General features: G+C 35.8%; 1 protein-coding gene across 1 annotated transcript; it reads left to right on the forward strand.

The window, feature by feature from the left end:
- The first annotated feature begins 10829 nt into the window (after nucleotides 1-10829).
- On the forward strand, nucleotides 10830-13162 carry DEFB129 (defensin beta 129). Its single transcript, XM_032606959.1, has 2 exons — nucleotides 10830-10897; nucleotides 12562-13162. Exons 1-2 carry the CDS (start codon nucleotides 10840-10842, stop codon nucleotides 13005-13007), a joined length of 504 nt encoding a protein of 167 aa, XP_032462850.1. The 5' UTR covers nucleotides 10830-10839; the 3' UTR covers nucleotides 13008-13162.
- Nucleotides 13163-18635: the final 5473 nt, after the last annotated feature.

Below are 18635 nucleotides of genomic sequence, written 5' to 3' on the forward strand. Positions count from 1 at the left end.
AATGATCAAGGGATCAATCCAAGAAGAAGATATAACAATTGTAAATATATATGCACCCAATATATGAGCACCTCAATGTGTAAGGCACATACTAACAGCCATAAATGGAGAAATCAACAGTAACACAGTAATAGTGGGGGACTTTAACACTCCACTTTCATCAATGAACACATCACCTAGATAGAAAATCAATAAGGAAACACAGGCCTTAAATGACACATTAGACCAGATAAACTTAATTGATATTTACAGAGCATTCCATCCAAAAACAGCAGAATACACATTCTTATCAAGTTCACACAGAACATTCTCCAGGATTAGACACATGCTAGGCCACAAGCTGAGCCTTGGTAAATTTAAGAAAATTGAAATCATATCAAGCATCTTTTCCAGTCACAATGCTATGAGATTAGAAATATACTACAAGGAAAAAAACTATTAAAAAAACCACAAACACGTGGAGGCTAAACAATATGCTACTAAACAACAAATGGATCACTGAAGAAATCAAAGAGGAAATCAAAAAATACCTAGAGACAAATGAAAATGAAAACACAATGATCCAAAACCTATGGGATACAACAAAAGCAGTTCTAAGTGGGAAGTTTATAGCAATAAAATCTTACCTCAGGAAACAAAAAAATTCTCAAATAAACAACCTAATCTTACAACTAAAGCAACTAGAGAAAGAAGAACAAACAAAACCTAAAATTAGTAGAAGGAAAGAAATCATAAAAATCAGAGCAGAAATAAATGAAATAGAGACAAAGAAGACAATAGGAGATCAATGAAACTAAAAGCTGGTTCTTTGAAAAGATAAACAAAATTGATAAGCTTTTAGCCAGACTCATAAAGAGAAAAAGGGAGAGGACTCAAATCAATAAAATTAGAAATGAAAAAGAAGAATTTACAATGGACACCACAGAAATACAAAGGATCATAAGAGACTACTACAAGCAACTGTATGTCAATAAAATGGACAACCTGAAAGAAATGGACAAATTCTTAGAAAGGTACAGCCTCCCAAGACAGAACAAGGAAGAAATAGAAAATATGAGCAGACAAATCACAAGCACTGACATTGAAGCAGTGATTTTAAAACTCCCAACAAACAAAAGTATGGGATCAGATGGCTTCACAGCAGAATTCTATCAAACATTTAGAGAAGAGCTAGCACCTATACTTCTGAAACTGTTTCCAAAAATTGCAGAAGAAGGAAAACTCCCAAACTCATCCTATGAGGCCACCATTACCCTGATACTAAAACCAGACAAAAATACCATAAAAAAAGGAAATTACAGGCCCATATCACTGATGAACATAGATTCAAAAATCCTCAACAAAATACTAGCAATCCGAATCTAACAATACTTTAAAAGGATCATACACCACGATCAAGTAGGATTTATCCCAGAGATGCAAGGATTTTTCAGTATCTGCAAATCAATCATTGTGAAACACTACATCAACAAAATGAAGAATAAAAACCATACAATCATCACAATATATGTTAAAAAAGCTTTTGACAAAATTCAGCACCGAGCTTTGTGACCACCTAGAGGGGTGGGATAGGGAGGGTGGGAGGGAGGGAGACACAAGAGGGAAGAGATAAGGGGATATATGTATATGTATAACTGATTCATTTTGTTATAAAGCAGAAACTAACACACCATTGTAAAGCAATTATACTCCAATAAAGATGTTAAAAAATTCAGCACCAATTGATGATTAAAAGCTCTCCAAAAAGTGGGCATAGAGGGAACCTACCTTAGCATAATAAAGGCCATATATGACAAACCTACAGCTAACATCATACTCAATGGTGAAAAGCTGAAACGTTTCCTCTAAGATCAGGAACAAGGCAAGGATGTCCACTCTTGCCACTTTTACTCAACATAATTTTGGAATTCCTAGCTATGACAATCAGAGAAGAAAAAGAAATAAAAGGAATCCAATTTGGAAAAGAAGTTAAACTGTCACTGTTTGCATATGACATGGTACTATACATAGAAAATCCTAAAGATGCTACCAGAAAACTACTAGAGCTCATCAATGAATCTGGTAAAGTTGCAGGTTACAAAATTAATACACAGAAATCTGTTGCATTTCTATACACTAACAACAAAAGATCAGAAAGAGAAATTCAAGAAAGAATCCCATTTACCATCACATCAAAAAGAATAAAATAGCTAGGAATAAATCTACCTAAGGAGATAAAAGACCTGTACTCCAAAAACTATAAGACGCTGATGAAAGAAATCGAAGATGACACAAACTGATAGAAAGATATAACATGTTCATGGATTGGAAGAATCAATATTGTCAAAATGATTATATTACACAAGGCAATCTACAGATTCAGTGCAATCCCTATCAAATTACCAATGGCATTTTTCACAGAATTAGAACAAAAAATCTTAAAATGTGTATGGAGATGCAAAAGACCCCGAATAGCCAAAGCAATCTTGAGAAAGAAAAACGGAGCTGGAGCAATCAGGCTCCCTGAATTCAGACTATACTACAAATCTACGGTCATCAAAACAGTATGGTACTGGCACAGAAACAGAAATATAGATCAGTGGAACAGGATAGAAAGCCCAGAGATAAACCCATGCACCTATGGTCAATTAATCTATGACAATGGATGCAAGACTATACAATGGAGGAAAGACAGTCTCTTCAACAAATGGTGCTGGGAAAACTGGACAGTAAAAAAATGAAACTAGATCATTCTTTAACACCATACACAAAAATAAGCTCAAAACGGAATAAAGACCTAAATGTAAGGCTGGACACTTTAAAAATCCTAGTGAAAACATAGGCAGAACCCTCTCTGACACAAATCACAGCAAGATCATTTTCCCAGAATAATGGAAATAAAAGCAAAAATAAACAAACGGGACCTAATTAAACTCAAAAGCTTTTCACAGCAAAGGAAACCATAAACAAAATGAAAAGACAACCCACAGATTGGGAGAAAATATTTGCAAATGATGTGACTGGCAAGGGATTAGTCTCCAAATTTTACAAACAGCTCATGAGGCTTAATATCATCAAAACAAACAACCCAGTCAAAAAAATGGGCAGAAGACCTAAATAGATATCTCTCCAAAGAAGACATACAGGTGGCCAAGAGACACATGAAAAGATGTTCAACATTGTTAATTATTAGAGAAATACAAATCAAAACTACAATGAGTTATCACTTCACACCAGTCAAAATAGCTATCATCAAAAAAATCCACAGACAATAAATGCTGGAGAGAGTGTGGAGAGAAGGGAACACTCCTACACTGTTTGTGGGAATGTAAATTGGTACAGCCACTATGGAGAACAGTATGGAGCTCCCTTTAAAAACTAAGAATGGAGCTACCATATGACTCTGAAATCCCACCCCTGAGCATATATCAAGAGAAAAACATGGTCCGAAAGGATACGTGCACCCCAATGTTCATTGCAGCACTGCTTATGATAGCCAAGACATGGAAGCAACTTAAATGTCTATCAGCAGAGGAATAGATAAAGAAGATGTGGTACATATATACAATGGAATATTACTCAACAATTAAAAAGAATGAAATAATGCCATTTGCAGCAACATGGATGGACCTAGAGATTGTCATACTGACTGAAGTAAGTCAGAAAGAGAAAGAGAAATATCATATGATATCCCTTATATGCAGAAGCTAAAAAGAAATGATACAAATGAACTTATTTACAAAACAGAAACAGACTCACAGACTTAGAGAACGAACTTATGGTTACCAGTGGGGAAGGGTTGTGGGTGAAGGGATAGGTAGAGAGTTTGGGATCAACATGCACACACTGCCATATTTAAAATGGATAACCAACAAGGTCCTACCTTATATCACAGGGAACTCTGCTCAATGTTTTGTGGCAGCCTGGATTGGAGGGGAGTTTGGGAGAGAATGGATACATGCATATGTATGACTGAGTCCCTTTGCTGTGCACCTGAAGCTATCACAACATTGTTAAGCAGCTATACTCCAATATAAAATAAAAAGTTAAAAAAAGAAGATACACGCACCCCAATGTTCATTGCAGCACTATCTACAATAGCCTAGACATGGAAGCAACCTAAATGCCCATCGACAGATAAACAGATAAAGAAGAGGTGGTACATATTTACAATGGAATATTACTCAGCCATAAAAAAGAATGTAAAATGTGGAACAAATGGAATTGTATGTGCTTTCAAAGGGATATTTATAAAAAAGTGTCCTAAAAATGATTTGTTCAGAGTGAGGAATTTTAGGATGATAGGAAGTCTTTCGAGTTTAGGCTTCATGCAATTTTGTAGATTCAAACATAAAATTTGTCCAGAATTTAAAGATTTAGGTGCCTTCCTAAATCGTTACAATGCTTTACCAAATCTGTGACTCCTACATAACACAAACCAGTGGTCAAATGTAAAACAGTATATTGTAGATTCACTGTAGGTTTTCAACCTTTTTTTAGATGTATGCACGTGGACATTTTTATAATGTAATTACAACCACCACAGAATTAGCTTTTTAAATTGCAGACGGTAATGCATGTCAAACTAATACGTAGTGGCCTTTTCAAGGCCTAGTCCCAGGGAAAACATTTTGTAGAGTTTAGGGGAGCGGGAGGAAGGGAAGGAATAATTTTTTATTTAAAGTTAATTTCTGAGGAATATTTTGTGACTTTAATTGGTAAATATGTCAACAGCATCAAGTACTTATCTTTTACATCATGTCTTCAGCTATTTGTATTTTCACTTGAGTAAGTTCAGTGGTCTGAAACATGATTCTGAGCTTCACATGGATTACATTTTACTGTGGAACTCAAAAGTTCCATCCCTGAGTTTGGCAGTTGTTATTACCTAGGCGCCCTGCAGTTATACAGGTATTCAGGTACACGTTCCTGACTACAAAGCTGCTTTTGAACCTTGTTGTGTTGAAATACTAGAAAAGTAACAATCATGGCAGCAATTAAGGTCACAGAAATCATTAGATAAAGGGAAAACAACGAGGCGGGTCCTGCATAATTTTCTTTTAATAAATAAAGTGAGACTTAGGTGGTGGGAAGAAGGAACTAGATACTCTACTTACCACCATGTGTGTGCGTGCGTGCGTGTTTGTGTGGGCACTCACGTGTGTGTATGTTATCCACTCCCTTTTCTTTGAAACTTCTAAGATTAAAATAGGGGAGAAATCCTGTATGTTGCAATGATAGAATTTTTTGAAATATTAGGAAATCACAATTCTCCAGGCTCTCCATCTTGATTTATGCTTGAGTTGTTATGTGCCATATTTGCTTTGAAACCTCTGATTATCAGTAGTTTTACTAAAATTTTGAAGAAATAATCCACTTTCATCTGCTTTCTAGATTTCTTAATCTAAGTTCATAAGACAGAACTTGTTGATAGCAAAGTTCTCTAAGTGCTGCAAATTTTCAGCCATGACCACTTCAAAGAGGTTTGAATGAGGGAATTTTTTCCCCTTGTTAAAATAGTTCCTGTTTCTGTAGAAACTTCAGTTTTAGATCTTTGATGGATGAGCTATCATAATTCAAGTATACAGTTCTTTTTTTCTATCAACTCTTCATTGTCATCCAACAGTGAAGACATTAAAGATGCAGCAAGCTTATCGAGTACTATTTTCTAAAAGAAATAGGAGACATTTTCATCTTACTATTGTGCTTTTGGTTATGCAAACACTTTGATGATACAAATGTTTATGTCCCCCATAAATCTGGTCGGAAATCACTTTTGATTTTGTTGATTAAGTTAAACGATCTATAGTAGGATAGAGTACTGGGTACAAGTGATCCAAAGTAAGATAAAAGACTACAGTAAAAATGCTAGATCTTAAGAAAGAAACTGGTTTATGCACTAAACGTTTTGTGCCTTGGTCTAATATTAACATGATGTCTGTGTAAAATGACAAAAGGAACCAGTGTTGAATCACGTTTTATTTCCTGTCGTTCTGCATTATCCCAGATTGCTAAATGTTTTCTTTCCCAGAAGTTTGATTGAATTACTGTATACATTTGCTGTCCTATGTGACAGTTTTGTCATTGTTAGAGATTTCAGTAATTAAAATGGGAAACAGAAGCTTAGGCTATTTTTCTTATCAAAACTATGTTCGGGCTTCCCGGGTAGCACAGTGGTTGAGAGTCCGCCTGCCGATGAAGGGGACATGGGTTCGTGCCCCGGTTTGGGAAGACCCCACATGCCGTGGAGCGGCTAGGCCCATGAGCCATGGCTGCTGAGCCTGCACGTCCAGAGCCTGTGCTCCGCAACGGGAGAGGCCACAACAGTGAGAGGCCTGTGTACCGCAAAAAAAAAAAAAAAAAAAAACCTATGTTTCTTGGAGCCACAATATTATGATGGTTTTCGTGCTCTTGTACATTGGATGTCTTAAGCTGAGTGCAGTTTAGGGGATCCTTTCTAATTACAGGAAGGTACTTCTTTCCTTCAACACTGTGGTCTGACCTGTGACAAATCTGTACTATACACTATGTAAATGGCTAACAAGTCAATTGCATACCAACAGAATGTACAAATCTTAGTGCTGGTGCTAAAATCTCTCCAGAGTAATCATCATGATCTCAAAGTTTGTTTCAAAATTTGCAAGCATCAAGTGTCAATCAAAACAAGATGAAACACTAATGAATTTTGAAGTCTCATGCTTTAGGTGTACTTCCTTATTAGAGTTTTTGATTCTCTGCTATTTTTACCATACTGTTTCATTTAAATTTCCTACATGCTAACTTCATTTGTGCGATTGAAATAAAATTGCAGTATATACGTGAAAAAAAATCAATGAAATAATGTCATTTGCAGCAACATAGATGGACTTAGAGATTGTCATACTGAGTGAAGTAAGCCAGACACAGAAAGACAAATATCATATGATATCACTTTATGCAAAATCTTTAAAAAAAAAAAAAGAGGTACAAATGAACTTATTTACAAAACAGAAGTAGAGTCATGGATGTAGAAAACAAACTTATGGTTACCAGGGGATAAGGAGGGGTGAGAGATTAATTGGGAGATTGGGACTGACATATACACACTACTATATATAAAAATAGATAACTAATAAGAACCTGCTGTATAGCACAGGGAACTCTACTCAATACTCTGTAATGGCTTATATGGGAAAAGAATCTAAAAAAACAAAAAGAGATTGGCTATATGTATATGTATAACTGATTAACATTGCTGTGTATCAGAAACTAACACAACATTATAAATCAACTATACTCAAATAAAAATTTTTTTAAGGTGAAATCAAAAAATACCTTGAGACAAATCAAAATGGAAACACAACACACCAACACATATGAGATGCAGCAAAAGCAATTCTAAAAGAAACATTCATAGAAATAAATGTCTACATCAAGAAACAAGAAAGATCTCAACTAAACAACATAACTTTACTCTTCAAGAAACTAAAAATAGAAGAACAAATTAAGCCCAAAATTAGTAGAAGGCAGTAAATAATAAAAATCAGAGCAGAAATAAATTAGAGACTAAAAAGACAATAAAAAAGATTAATGAAACTAAGATCTGGGCTTTTTCAGGTAAACAAAATAGACAAAACTTTAGCTAGACTCGCCAAGAAATAAAGAGAGTAGAGTTAAATACTGTAAATAAAATCAGAAGAAGAAAGAGGAGACATTACAAGTGATACCAGAGAAATACAAATGATCTTAAGAGACCAGTATGAAAAGTTATACACCAACAAACTGGACAATCCAGAAAAAAAAAATTGATACATTCCTAGAAACATACAATCTACCAATTCTGAATCATGTAGAAATAAAAAAGCTGAGCAGACCAATTAGTAAGGAGATTAAATCAGTAATCAAAAACCTCCCAACAAAAAAAAGTCCAAGACCAGATGCCTTCACCAGTAAATTCTATCAAAAATTCAAAGAAAAATCAATACCAATTCTTCTCAACTTTTCCAAAATATAGAAGAGAGGGAACACCTCCAAACTCAGTTTATGAGACCAACATTACCCTGATACCAAAACCTGACAGGGACACGATGAGAAAAGAAAATTACAGGCCAATATCACTGATGAACATAGATGTAAAACTTCCAAATAAAATAGTAGCCAACAAAATTCGACAATACATTTAAAGAATCATAAACTGTGATTGAGTTGGATTTATTCTAGAGACCCAAGAATGGTTCAACATTCACAAATCAATCAATATGTTACACCACATTAACAAACTGAAGGATAAAAATCATATGATCATCTCGATAGATGTAGAAAAAAGCATTTGACAAAATTCAACATTCATCTAAGATATAAACTCTCAACAAAGTGTGTATAGAGGTAATGTACCTCAACATAATGAAGACAATATGCAACAAGCCCACAACTAACATCATACTTAATGATGAAAAGCTGAAAGTTTTTCCTGTAAGATCAAGAACAAGACAATAATGCCCACTCTTGCCACTTTTATTCAACATAGTACTGGATGTTGTAGCCACAGCAAATAGTCAAGAAAAAGAGATAAAAGCCATCCATGTCGGAAAGGAAGAAGTAAAATTGTGAAGATTTGCATATGATATGATATTACATATTTTTTAAAACCCTAAAGGCTCCACCAAAAAAAAAAAAACTGGTAGAACTAATAAACAAATTCAGTAAAATTGCAGAACACAAAAACAATAAACAAAAATCTGTTGTTTCTATACACTAATAATGAACTATCAGAAAGAGAAACTAAGAAAACAATCTCATTTACAATTGCATCAAAAAATAAAATACTTAGGAATAAGTTTAACAAAGGAAGTGAAAAACCTGTACACTGAAAACTATAAGACATTGATGAAAGAAATTGAAGAAAACACAAATAAATGGAAAGATATGTTCACACTCATGGATTGGAAGAATCAGTATTATTAAAATGTCCATACTACCCAGAGCAATCTATAGATTTAATGCAATCCCTATCAAAATTCCAATGGCTTTTTTCACAGAACTAGAGCAAACAATTCTAAAACCTCTGTGGAACCACAAAAGACCCAAAATAGAAAAGCACTATTGACAAAGAACAAAGCTGGAGGTATTACACTCCCTGATTTCAAAATACATTACAAATCTATAGTGATCATAACAGTACTGCATTGGCATAAAAACAGACATGTAGATCAATTGAACAGAAAGAATAGTGAGCCCAGAAATAAAACCACACATATATGGTCAATTAATTTACAACAGCAGAGCCAAGAATATATAATGGGGAAAGGACATCCTCTTTAATTGATGGTATTGAGAAAACTGTGCAGCAACATGCAAAAGAATGAAACTGGACCATTATCTTACATCATATACAAAAATTAACTCAAAATGGATTAAAGACCTGAATGTAAAACCTAAAACCAACAAACTCCATGAGGAAAATATAGGCAGTAAGCTCCTTCATATCAGTCTTGGCGATGATTTTTTTAGATTTGACACTAAAAGCAAAGTTAACAAAAGCAAAAATAAACAGGTGGGAGTACAACAAACTACAACACTTCTGCACAGCAAAGAATATCATCAACAAAATGAAAAGGCAACCTACCAAATGGGAGAAAATGTTTGCAAATCGTATATCTGATAAGAGGTTAATATCTGAATTATCAACATATAAAGAACTCATACAATGCAATAGCAAAAAAAATCAATTAAAAAATCGTCAGAGGATCTGAATAGACATTTTTCCAAAGAAGACATACAGATGGCCACAGGTGCATAAAAAGATGTACAACAGCACTAATCACCAGGAAAATGCAAATCAAAACAATGATGAGATATCACCTCACACTTGTTAGAATGTCTATCATCAAGAAGATGAGCTAGGTGTTGGCGAGGATGTAAAAGGTGAGGAGGAAAGGGAACCTATGTACACTGTTGGTAGGAATGTAAATTGGTTCATTCACTATACAAATAATATGGAGGTTCCTCAAAAAAATAAAACTACCATATAATCCAGCAATTCCACTTCTGAGGATATATACAAATATTGAATCCTTATGATATACACTTGAAATTAATATAATGTTATACGTTAATTATATCTCGTTTTTTTGTTTGTTTGTTTTATTTTGTTTTGTTTTTGCAATATGCTGGCCTCTCACTGTTGTGGCCTCTCCCGCTGCAGAGCACAGGCTCCAGACGCGCAGACTCAGCGACCATGGCTCACAAGCCCAGCTGCTCCACGGCATGTGGGATCTTCCCGGACCGGGGCTCGAACCCGTGTCCCCTGCATCGGCAGGCGGACTCTCAACCACTGCGCCACCAGGGAAGCCCTATATCTCGTTTTTTTAAGAAGTTAGAGTCATGCCAAGAACTGCCTCCCACAAACTTATTCAACAAACATATATTGAGTTCTTATGTTGATTCGGTACCCATACTGGCCATTGGAAACAAGAGTACAAAAAAGACAGAGTCTCTATCCTCCAGTCATCTATGCTTATAGCAAGTTCTGCTCTTCTGAATCTCATACACTAAATGCCTTAGGCAAAACTAGGCTCACAAATAGTGAAGCAGATGTATTATTCTTGCCCTGAATAAACCTTAAGAAGGAAAGGTGTAAAGAGTTTGGATTTTCTTTCATATCTTATGTGTCTTCTATTTCCCCCCCAGGATCAAGAACAGGAAATTTCTTGCATGAGGTGTTCAGGAAAGGCTATTCTCAAACAGAATCATAGAAAACACAATTGCTGTGAGATTTGGCTGCACTTTACTGCTCATAGCCTAAGGCCATGAAGATGCCAATAAAGGCTGGAGCTCAAGAACACGAACCCAGATCCAAGGCTTCTTCTCTTGCACCCAGCCATGAAGCTCCTTTTTCCTATCTTTGCCAGCCTCATGCTACAGTACCAGGTGAACACAGGTAATGTGAAATCCTAGGTTTAAGAGGGAGCGGTTTGAGGAAGCAGGGATTTGTCTGTCCGTAATAATGGGAACCCAAAGAGAAGCTAAAAAATGAGATGCCCAAGATATGGCTGAAAAGTTTATGTATTGCATCAGTCATACACCATCCCCCACATATCCCCATAGGCTCCAATCCCAGACTGTGTCTGATGGGTAAACACAGGAAGCTACAGAGAAAGTAGGGTGTTGTTTGTGTACTCAGAAATTATCCAGCATATAAAACTGCCTTCCTGCCCTCTAATAGTTGTCATCTGGGACTCATGCCAAGCCTACCTCATTTTTGCTCTTTTTCTAATTTAAGTCATCTCTTGAAGTAAAGGTTCCTATCAGTTTGTACCTTGGTATAATAAGGAGGAAATCCTTACCTTTACACTCAGAAAATCTCCGCTCAGGATCCAGTAAACAGGTCTATGTTCTCCATCTCAAATTTTTCAGATTTTTATAGAATTTCATTCCTTCTCTCAGCTTTGTTTTATTAGAAATCCCAAATTACCCATAGGAGCATCTAGGAACACATCATGGCAAAAACCTGAATTAGAGCATTGGCCACTGTTTTTTGAAAAGAAGATAGAAACATTGAGACTTGTTTCAAAATACAAGAATCATCCAGATATTAAATTGGCAATGGGTTTAGGAAGGGAAAGAAAAAGAGTCAAAGATGTTTCTTTTTTTGTTTTTTATCTTGGGACCTTAAGAGAAGGGCTATAATATAAGCCAGTATGCCTGTGTCATCTTGGGTAAAGTCAAACTTGAGCCTCAAATTCCACATAAGATAGTAGGGTTAATCAGTGTAGCTGCTTAAAATACAAGAATTTTACAGTGTTGACTTCGGTGAGAAACAATATTGAAATGTATGTGAACATTAGGTGCTACATAAATCTCTTGTGCTTTATAGAAAATCAGTTGAATTGTTGAGTGAGGGAGAAGCTTCTTGATTTGGAAAAGAGAAATAAATGGAACAATGGGATGGAAAAATCATCCAGCAGATGAAGATGAGGTACTACTCTAAGCAGGGAATTCAGAGATATAGATAACAATGTGGGGGTTATCTTCATAGAGATGAGGTTAAGGCTATGATAATAAATAAGACCTCTGAGGGACATAGTGTCCAGAGAGGCTGAAAATGATAGAACACCATGCCCCAGGAACCACAGGTCAAACGATTGTCAAGGAGAGTGAGGTCATGGAACACTGAGTTTGGCAAGAACCAAGAACTTCTGAAAGTCCATTGATTCTCTTTTGAAATTCTTTCTTGAATTAGTTTTATGATAGATTTTACTCTTGTTGGTATTTCCTAGGATCATAGGGAGATATAGTGATATTCTACAAGTGTCTACGATTAGAGGTCTAAAATCTTACCCTGAAGCAAATAATTTCATTCCCTTTTCTTCTTTAGATGTTTTAAATTATTCAATGAAAGGAGACTAGAGATTTATTTTGGATTTCAGAGGTGCACAAAGACTCTCTTGGCCTGCCAGTTGCCTCCACCAACATCCCTAACCACTGTACTTAAAATTTAGCATTAACAAACTCCCTCTGCCTCTATCCCTCTTACTCCAGCAATTTTAACATCATATCTAGTTATTAACCTTAGCACTTTCGTTTTCTCTTTTCTTTGTGCAGAATACTTTGGCTTGGGAAGATGTGTAATGGGTTTTGGGAGATGCAAAGACCACTGTGCCATGGATGAAAAAGAGGTAGATAAATGCAAAAAGAAAAAATGTTGTATTGGACCAAAAGTGGTTCAATTGATAAAAAGCTACATACAAAATGAAATGCTCCGCACACTTGAAGAGGACTCTCAGGAAGTGCCAAAAATTACCAAGAATTTTAGTGTTGTGATGCAAATAAAAAATCATATTTTAGCTCTTCTGCCCAAATTCAAAAGTGTCAACCCTTTTGCTAACATCAACACCAGCATCATCCCAAATGTCACCACTGTGAAGTCTGCCACCACTAACCCCATGATTGCAGGAAAGATAATACACACTGCTACTTCTACCAAGAGTGACACCAAAAAAAGAAGAGATTCAGCCACTGACTCCCCACCACCAGCGCCACCACCATAGACACTGCCGACAACATGACTGGAGCTGGAAGAAGCAGATGAGCAGGGATGTGGGTCTTTCCTTTAAAACACCAAGGTCCTCTTTATCTTTGCTGTCTATAAACTGAGACATAGAACTGTTTCCTTTATCATCAGTCATTCAATAAATACTGTTTAAGCACCCACAGTTTACATAATGTTATCATTCTCTCAGGAGTCTCACAGAGGATATAGAGCTAGAAAGAGATAGAATTTTAGTTTACATGCCCAGGAGAAAGCAAGCACCAGGAATGCTGACTACAACATTGAATTTGGCCCATTGATGGCCCAAAATAAACCTCTGTAATGAAGATTTATGGTTCTCATATTATGTGCTTTTCTTGGGGCAACAGGAATGAAAACAGCAGACATACTTTCTTTTTTCATAGATTTTTCCCACAGAAAGAAACATATACAAAATAGAATGTGGGGAGAGCAAGTCTACCTTCTCCACAGAAGAACATAACCTAAATTCATGAGCCCACTTAAGATAAAATTATGGGGGAATGAGAGGAGGGAAGAGGGGAAAGGAGAAGATATATGACTTCTATCTCTGAGACAAGGCATTTTCAACATGATTCCCAGTGAGACAAGAGGAAATAGGTAGAGCGATGCTTCCAATAGATACAGGATACAGACCACAGATGCAAATCATGTAGGTAACTTTTAATTTTCTAGTAGCCACATTAAAAAATGTAAAAATAGGGTCTGAAAAGCTAAAAAGCATTTTTAAATGCTTTAAAAAATATTGCCCTACCAGACGCAGCCCTGCCCACCAGAAACACAATATCCAGCTGCACCCACCAGAAAGGAAATAGTCAATCAAGTGCAGGAAATGCAGAGAGCCCCATACAAGATAAATCCAAGGAGAAACACGCCAAGACACATATTAATCAAACTATCAAAAATTAAATACAAAGAAAAATATTAAAAGCAGCAAGGGAAAAACAACAAATAACATACAAAGGAATCCCCATAAGGTTAACAGCTGATCTTTCAGCAGAAACTCTGCAAGCCAGAAGGGAGTGGCAGGACATATTTAAAGTGATGCTTTCACTTTTATAGGAAAAACTTACAACCAGGATTACTCTACCCAGCAAGGATCTCATTCAGATTCGATGGAGAAATTAAAACCATTACAGGCAAGAAAAAGCTAAGAGAATTCAGCACCACCAAACTAGCTTTACAACAAATGCTAAAGGAACTTCTCTAGGCAGGAAACACAAGAGAAGAAAAAGACCTACAATGACAAACCCAAAACAATTAAGAAAATGGTAAAAAGAACATACATATCAATAATTACCTTAAATGTAAACAGATTAGAAGCTCCAACCAAAAGGCATAGACAGGTTGAATCGATACAAAAACAAGACCTGTATATATGCTGTCTACAAGAGACCCACTTCAGACCTAGGGACACATATAGACTGAAAGCGAGGATATGGAAAAAGATATTCCATGCAAATGGAAATCAAAAGAAAGCTGGAGTAGCAATTCTCATATCAGACCAAATAGCCTTTAAAATAAAGACTATTACCACAGACAAAGAAGGACACTACATAATGATCAAGGGATCAATCCAAGAATATATAACAATTGTAAATATTTATACACCCAACATAGGAGCACTTCAATATATAAGGTAAATGCTAACAGCCATAAAAGGGGAAATTGACAGTAACACAATCATAGTAGGGGACTTTTACACCCCACTTTCACCAATGGACAGATCATCCAAAATGAAAATAAATAAGGAAACATAAGCTTTAAATGACACATTAAACAAGATGGATTTAATTGATATTTATAGGACATTCCATCTGAAAACAACAGAATACATTTTCTTCTCAAGTGCTTATGGAAAATTCTCAAGGATAGATCATATGTTGGGTCACAAATCAAGCACTGGTAAATTTAAGAAAATTGAAATTGTATCAAGTATCTTTTCTGACTGCAATTCTATGAGACTAGATATCAATTACAGGAAAAAAATCTGTAAAAAATACAAACACATGGAGGCTAAACAATACACTACTATATAACCAAGAAATCACTGAAGAAATCAAAGAGGAAATCAAAAAATACCTAGAGACAAATGACAATGAAAACACGATGATCCAAAACCTATGGGATGCAGCAAAAGCAGTTCTAAGAGGGAAGTTTATAGCAATACAATCCTACCTGAAGAAACAACAAACATCTCAAATAAACAACCTAACTTTACACCTAAAACAATTAGAGAAAGAAGAACAAAAAAAACCCCACAGTTAGCAGAAGGAAAGAAATCATCAAGTTCAAATCAGAAAAAAATGAAAAAGAAATAAAGAAAATAATAGCAAAGATCAATAAATCTAAAAGCTGATTCTCTGAGAAGATAAACAAAATTGATAAACCACTAGCCAGACTCATCAAGAAAAAAAAGGAGAAGACTCAAATCAACAGAATTAGAAATGAAAAAGGAGAAGTAACAACTGACACTGCAGAAATACAAAGAATCATGAGAGATTACTACAAGCAACTATATGCCAATAAAATGGACAACCTGGAAGAAATGGACAAATTCTTAGAAAAGCAAAACCTTCCAAGACTGAACCAGGAAGAAATAGAAAATATAAACAGACAAATCACAAGCACTGGAATTGAAACTGTGGTTAAAAATATTCCAACAAACAAAAGCACAGGACCAGATAGCTTCATGGGTGAATTCTATCAAACATTTAGAGAAGAGCTAATGCTTATCTTTCTCAAACTCTTCCAAAATATATCAGAGGGAGGAACACTCCAAAACTCATTCTATGAGGCCACCATCACCCTGATACCAAAACCAGACAAAGATGCCACAAAAAAAGAAAACTACAGACCAATATCACTGATAAACATAGATGCAAAAATCCTCAACAAAATACTAGCAGACAAAATCCAACAGCTCATTAAAAGGATCATACACCATGATCAAGTGAGATTTATCCCAGGAATGCAAGGATTCTTCAGTATATGCAAATCAATCAATGTGATACACCATATTAACAAACTGAAGGATTAAAAACCATATGATAATCTCAGTAGATGCAGAAAAAGCTTTTGACAAAATTCAACACGCATTTATGATTAAAAAAAAAAACTCTCCAGAAAGAAGGCATAGAGGGAACTTACCTCAACATAATAAAGGCCATATATGACAAACCCACAGCCAACATTGTTCTCAATGGTGAAAAACTGAAACCATTTCCTCTAAAATCAGGAACAAGACAACAATGCCCACTCGCACCACCATTATTCAACATAGTTTTGGAAGTTTGAGCCACAGCAATCAGACAAGAAAAAGAACTAGAAGGAATCCAAATTGGAAAAGAAGAAGTAAACCTGTCACTGTTTGCAGACGACATGATACTGTACATAGAGAATCCTAAAGATGCCACCAGAAAACTACTAGAGTTAATCAATGAATTTGGTAAAGTAGCAGTGTACAAAATGAATGCACAAAAATCTCTTGCATTCCTATATACTAGGAATGATGAAAAATCTGAAAGAGAAATTAATTAAACCCTCCCATTTACCACTGCAACAAAAAGAATAAAATACCTAGGAATAAACCTACCTAAGGAGACAAAAGACCTGTACGCAGAAAACTATAAGACACTGAGGAAAGAAATTAAAGATCACACAAACAGATGGAGAGATATACCATGTTCTTGGATTGGAAGAATCAACACTGTGAAAATGACTATACTACCCAAAGCAATCTACAAATTCAGTGCAATCCTTATCAAATTACCAAGGGCATTTTTCACAGAACTAGAACAAAAAAATTTTACAATTTGTATGGAAACACAAAAGACTCCAAATAGCCAAAGCAATCTTGAAAAAGAAAAATGGAGCTGGAGGAATCAGGCTCCCTAACTTCAGATAATACTACAAAAGTACAGTAATCAAGACAGTATGGTACTGGTACAAAAACAGAAATATAGATCAATGGAACAGGATAGAAAGCCCAGAGATAAACCCACACACATGTAGTTACCTTATCTTTGATAAAGGAGGCAAGAATATACAATGGAGAAAAGACAGCCTCATCAATAACTGGTGCTGGGGAAACTGGACAGCTACATGTAAAAGAATGAAATTAGAACACTTCCTAATACCATACATAAAAATAAACTCAAGCTGATTCACTTTGTCATACAGCAGAAACTAACTCCAATAAAGATTGTAAAGCAATTATACCCCAATAAAGATGTTTTTTAAATGTAAAAATAAATAGGTGAAATGAATATTAATAATAAATTTTACTTAATGCAGTAAATCCAAAACATTATCATTTCAATGTGCAATTAATGTAAAAATTATCTAAGAGATTTGCATTCTTTTATTGTACTATGTCTTTGAAATCTCATATGTATATTACTATTACAGCATATTGCATCATACTAGCCATTTCAAGTGCTCAGTAGCCCCATGCAGCTAGTGGCTACCATATTGGACAACACTAGGTTAGAGAGTTTGAGGGCACAAGTAGCTCTAGGGCTATTAGACAAATGTGATGATGCTGATCTAGAGAAGACAGCCATATCTCTGAGGGCTGTGGTACAGAATCTAAGAGTATAGAAATACATATCCAGTGCTCTCCTGGGCTAACATTCTGGGTCTGGCACTTTTTAGCTGTGTGGCCTTGAACAAATCACTTATCCACATATGAGCATTTGTTTATAAAATGGAGATGTAAACATTATGTATTATATTCCAGAATCTGCTTCTTTATATCCCAGGACACACTTCATTTTATTGCTCAAATTACAATGGTATGGACCACTAGCCCAGTTTTTTTTAACATATTCCTCTCTGCTACACATCACCTCCTTCAATTTAAAGACCACCTTTCCTTAACCTACTGGTTCTTTACTACAATTTCACCCTAAGGAAGACAAAGATTTTCCCACAATGCCCCACAGTGATACTAGAGTGCAACTTTTTAAGATATGTGTCTCAAACTGTTTGTACAACAATAAAAGAGTTTCCACACAAAGAATAATTTGAACTCCTGCTAAATACGTGTTCCCAGAACAACCCCAGGTATATCTTATGAGTGTTAGATTTTCTCCCTGCTACAGCTATTTGCCAAACTCTTCAAAGTCCAGCTTATCTTCTCATAATTGGAGTGCCCTCTTCATTTTCCACTCACAGAAAGAATAGAAAGTTTCTTTCTCACCTAAGTTTAAGGGCTTCTTTTGAGTCCTCATTTCCTATCATAGAACTCACCCTTCTCTTCTCAGGATGAATGATACTGGAGAATATCCTTTTCCTTAGAGAAATCCCACAACCACAACTATGGTAAGTCTCCAATAACTGTCCTCCCCTTTCATTACAGTAGTAGAACCCTCCTAATGTTAGCTTGAGCCAAGCCCAGTCAGAGTAAATGTTACATTTCCCAGACAGAATTGACCAGTCTTCAATACAGAGAAGCCACAGTTTCCTGGTGGCGCAGTGGTTGAGAGTCTGCTTGCCGATGCAGGGGACACTGGTTCGTTCCCCGGTCCAGGAAGACCCCACATGCCACGGAGCGGCTGGGCCCGTGAGCTATGGCTGCTGAGCCTGTGCATCCGGAGCCTGTGCT

The sequence above is a fragment of the Phocoena sinus genome, chromosome 15 (assembly GCF_008692025.1).
Source record: "Phocoena sinus isolate mPhoSin1 chromosome 15, mPhoSin1.pri, whole genome shotgun sequence".
Classification (NCBI taxonomy): domain Eukaryota; kingdom Metazoa; phylum Chordata; class Mammalia; order Artiodactyla; family Phocoenidae; genus Phocoena; species Phocoena sinus.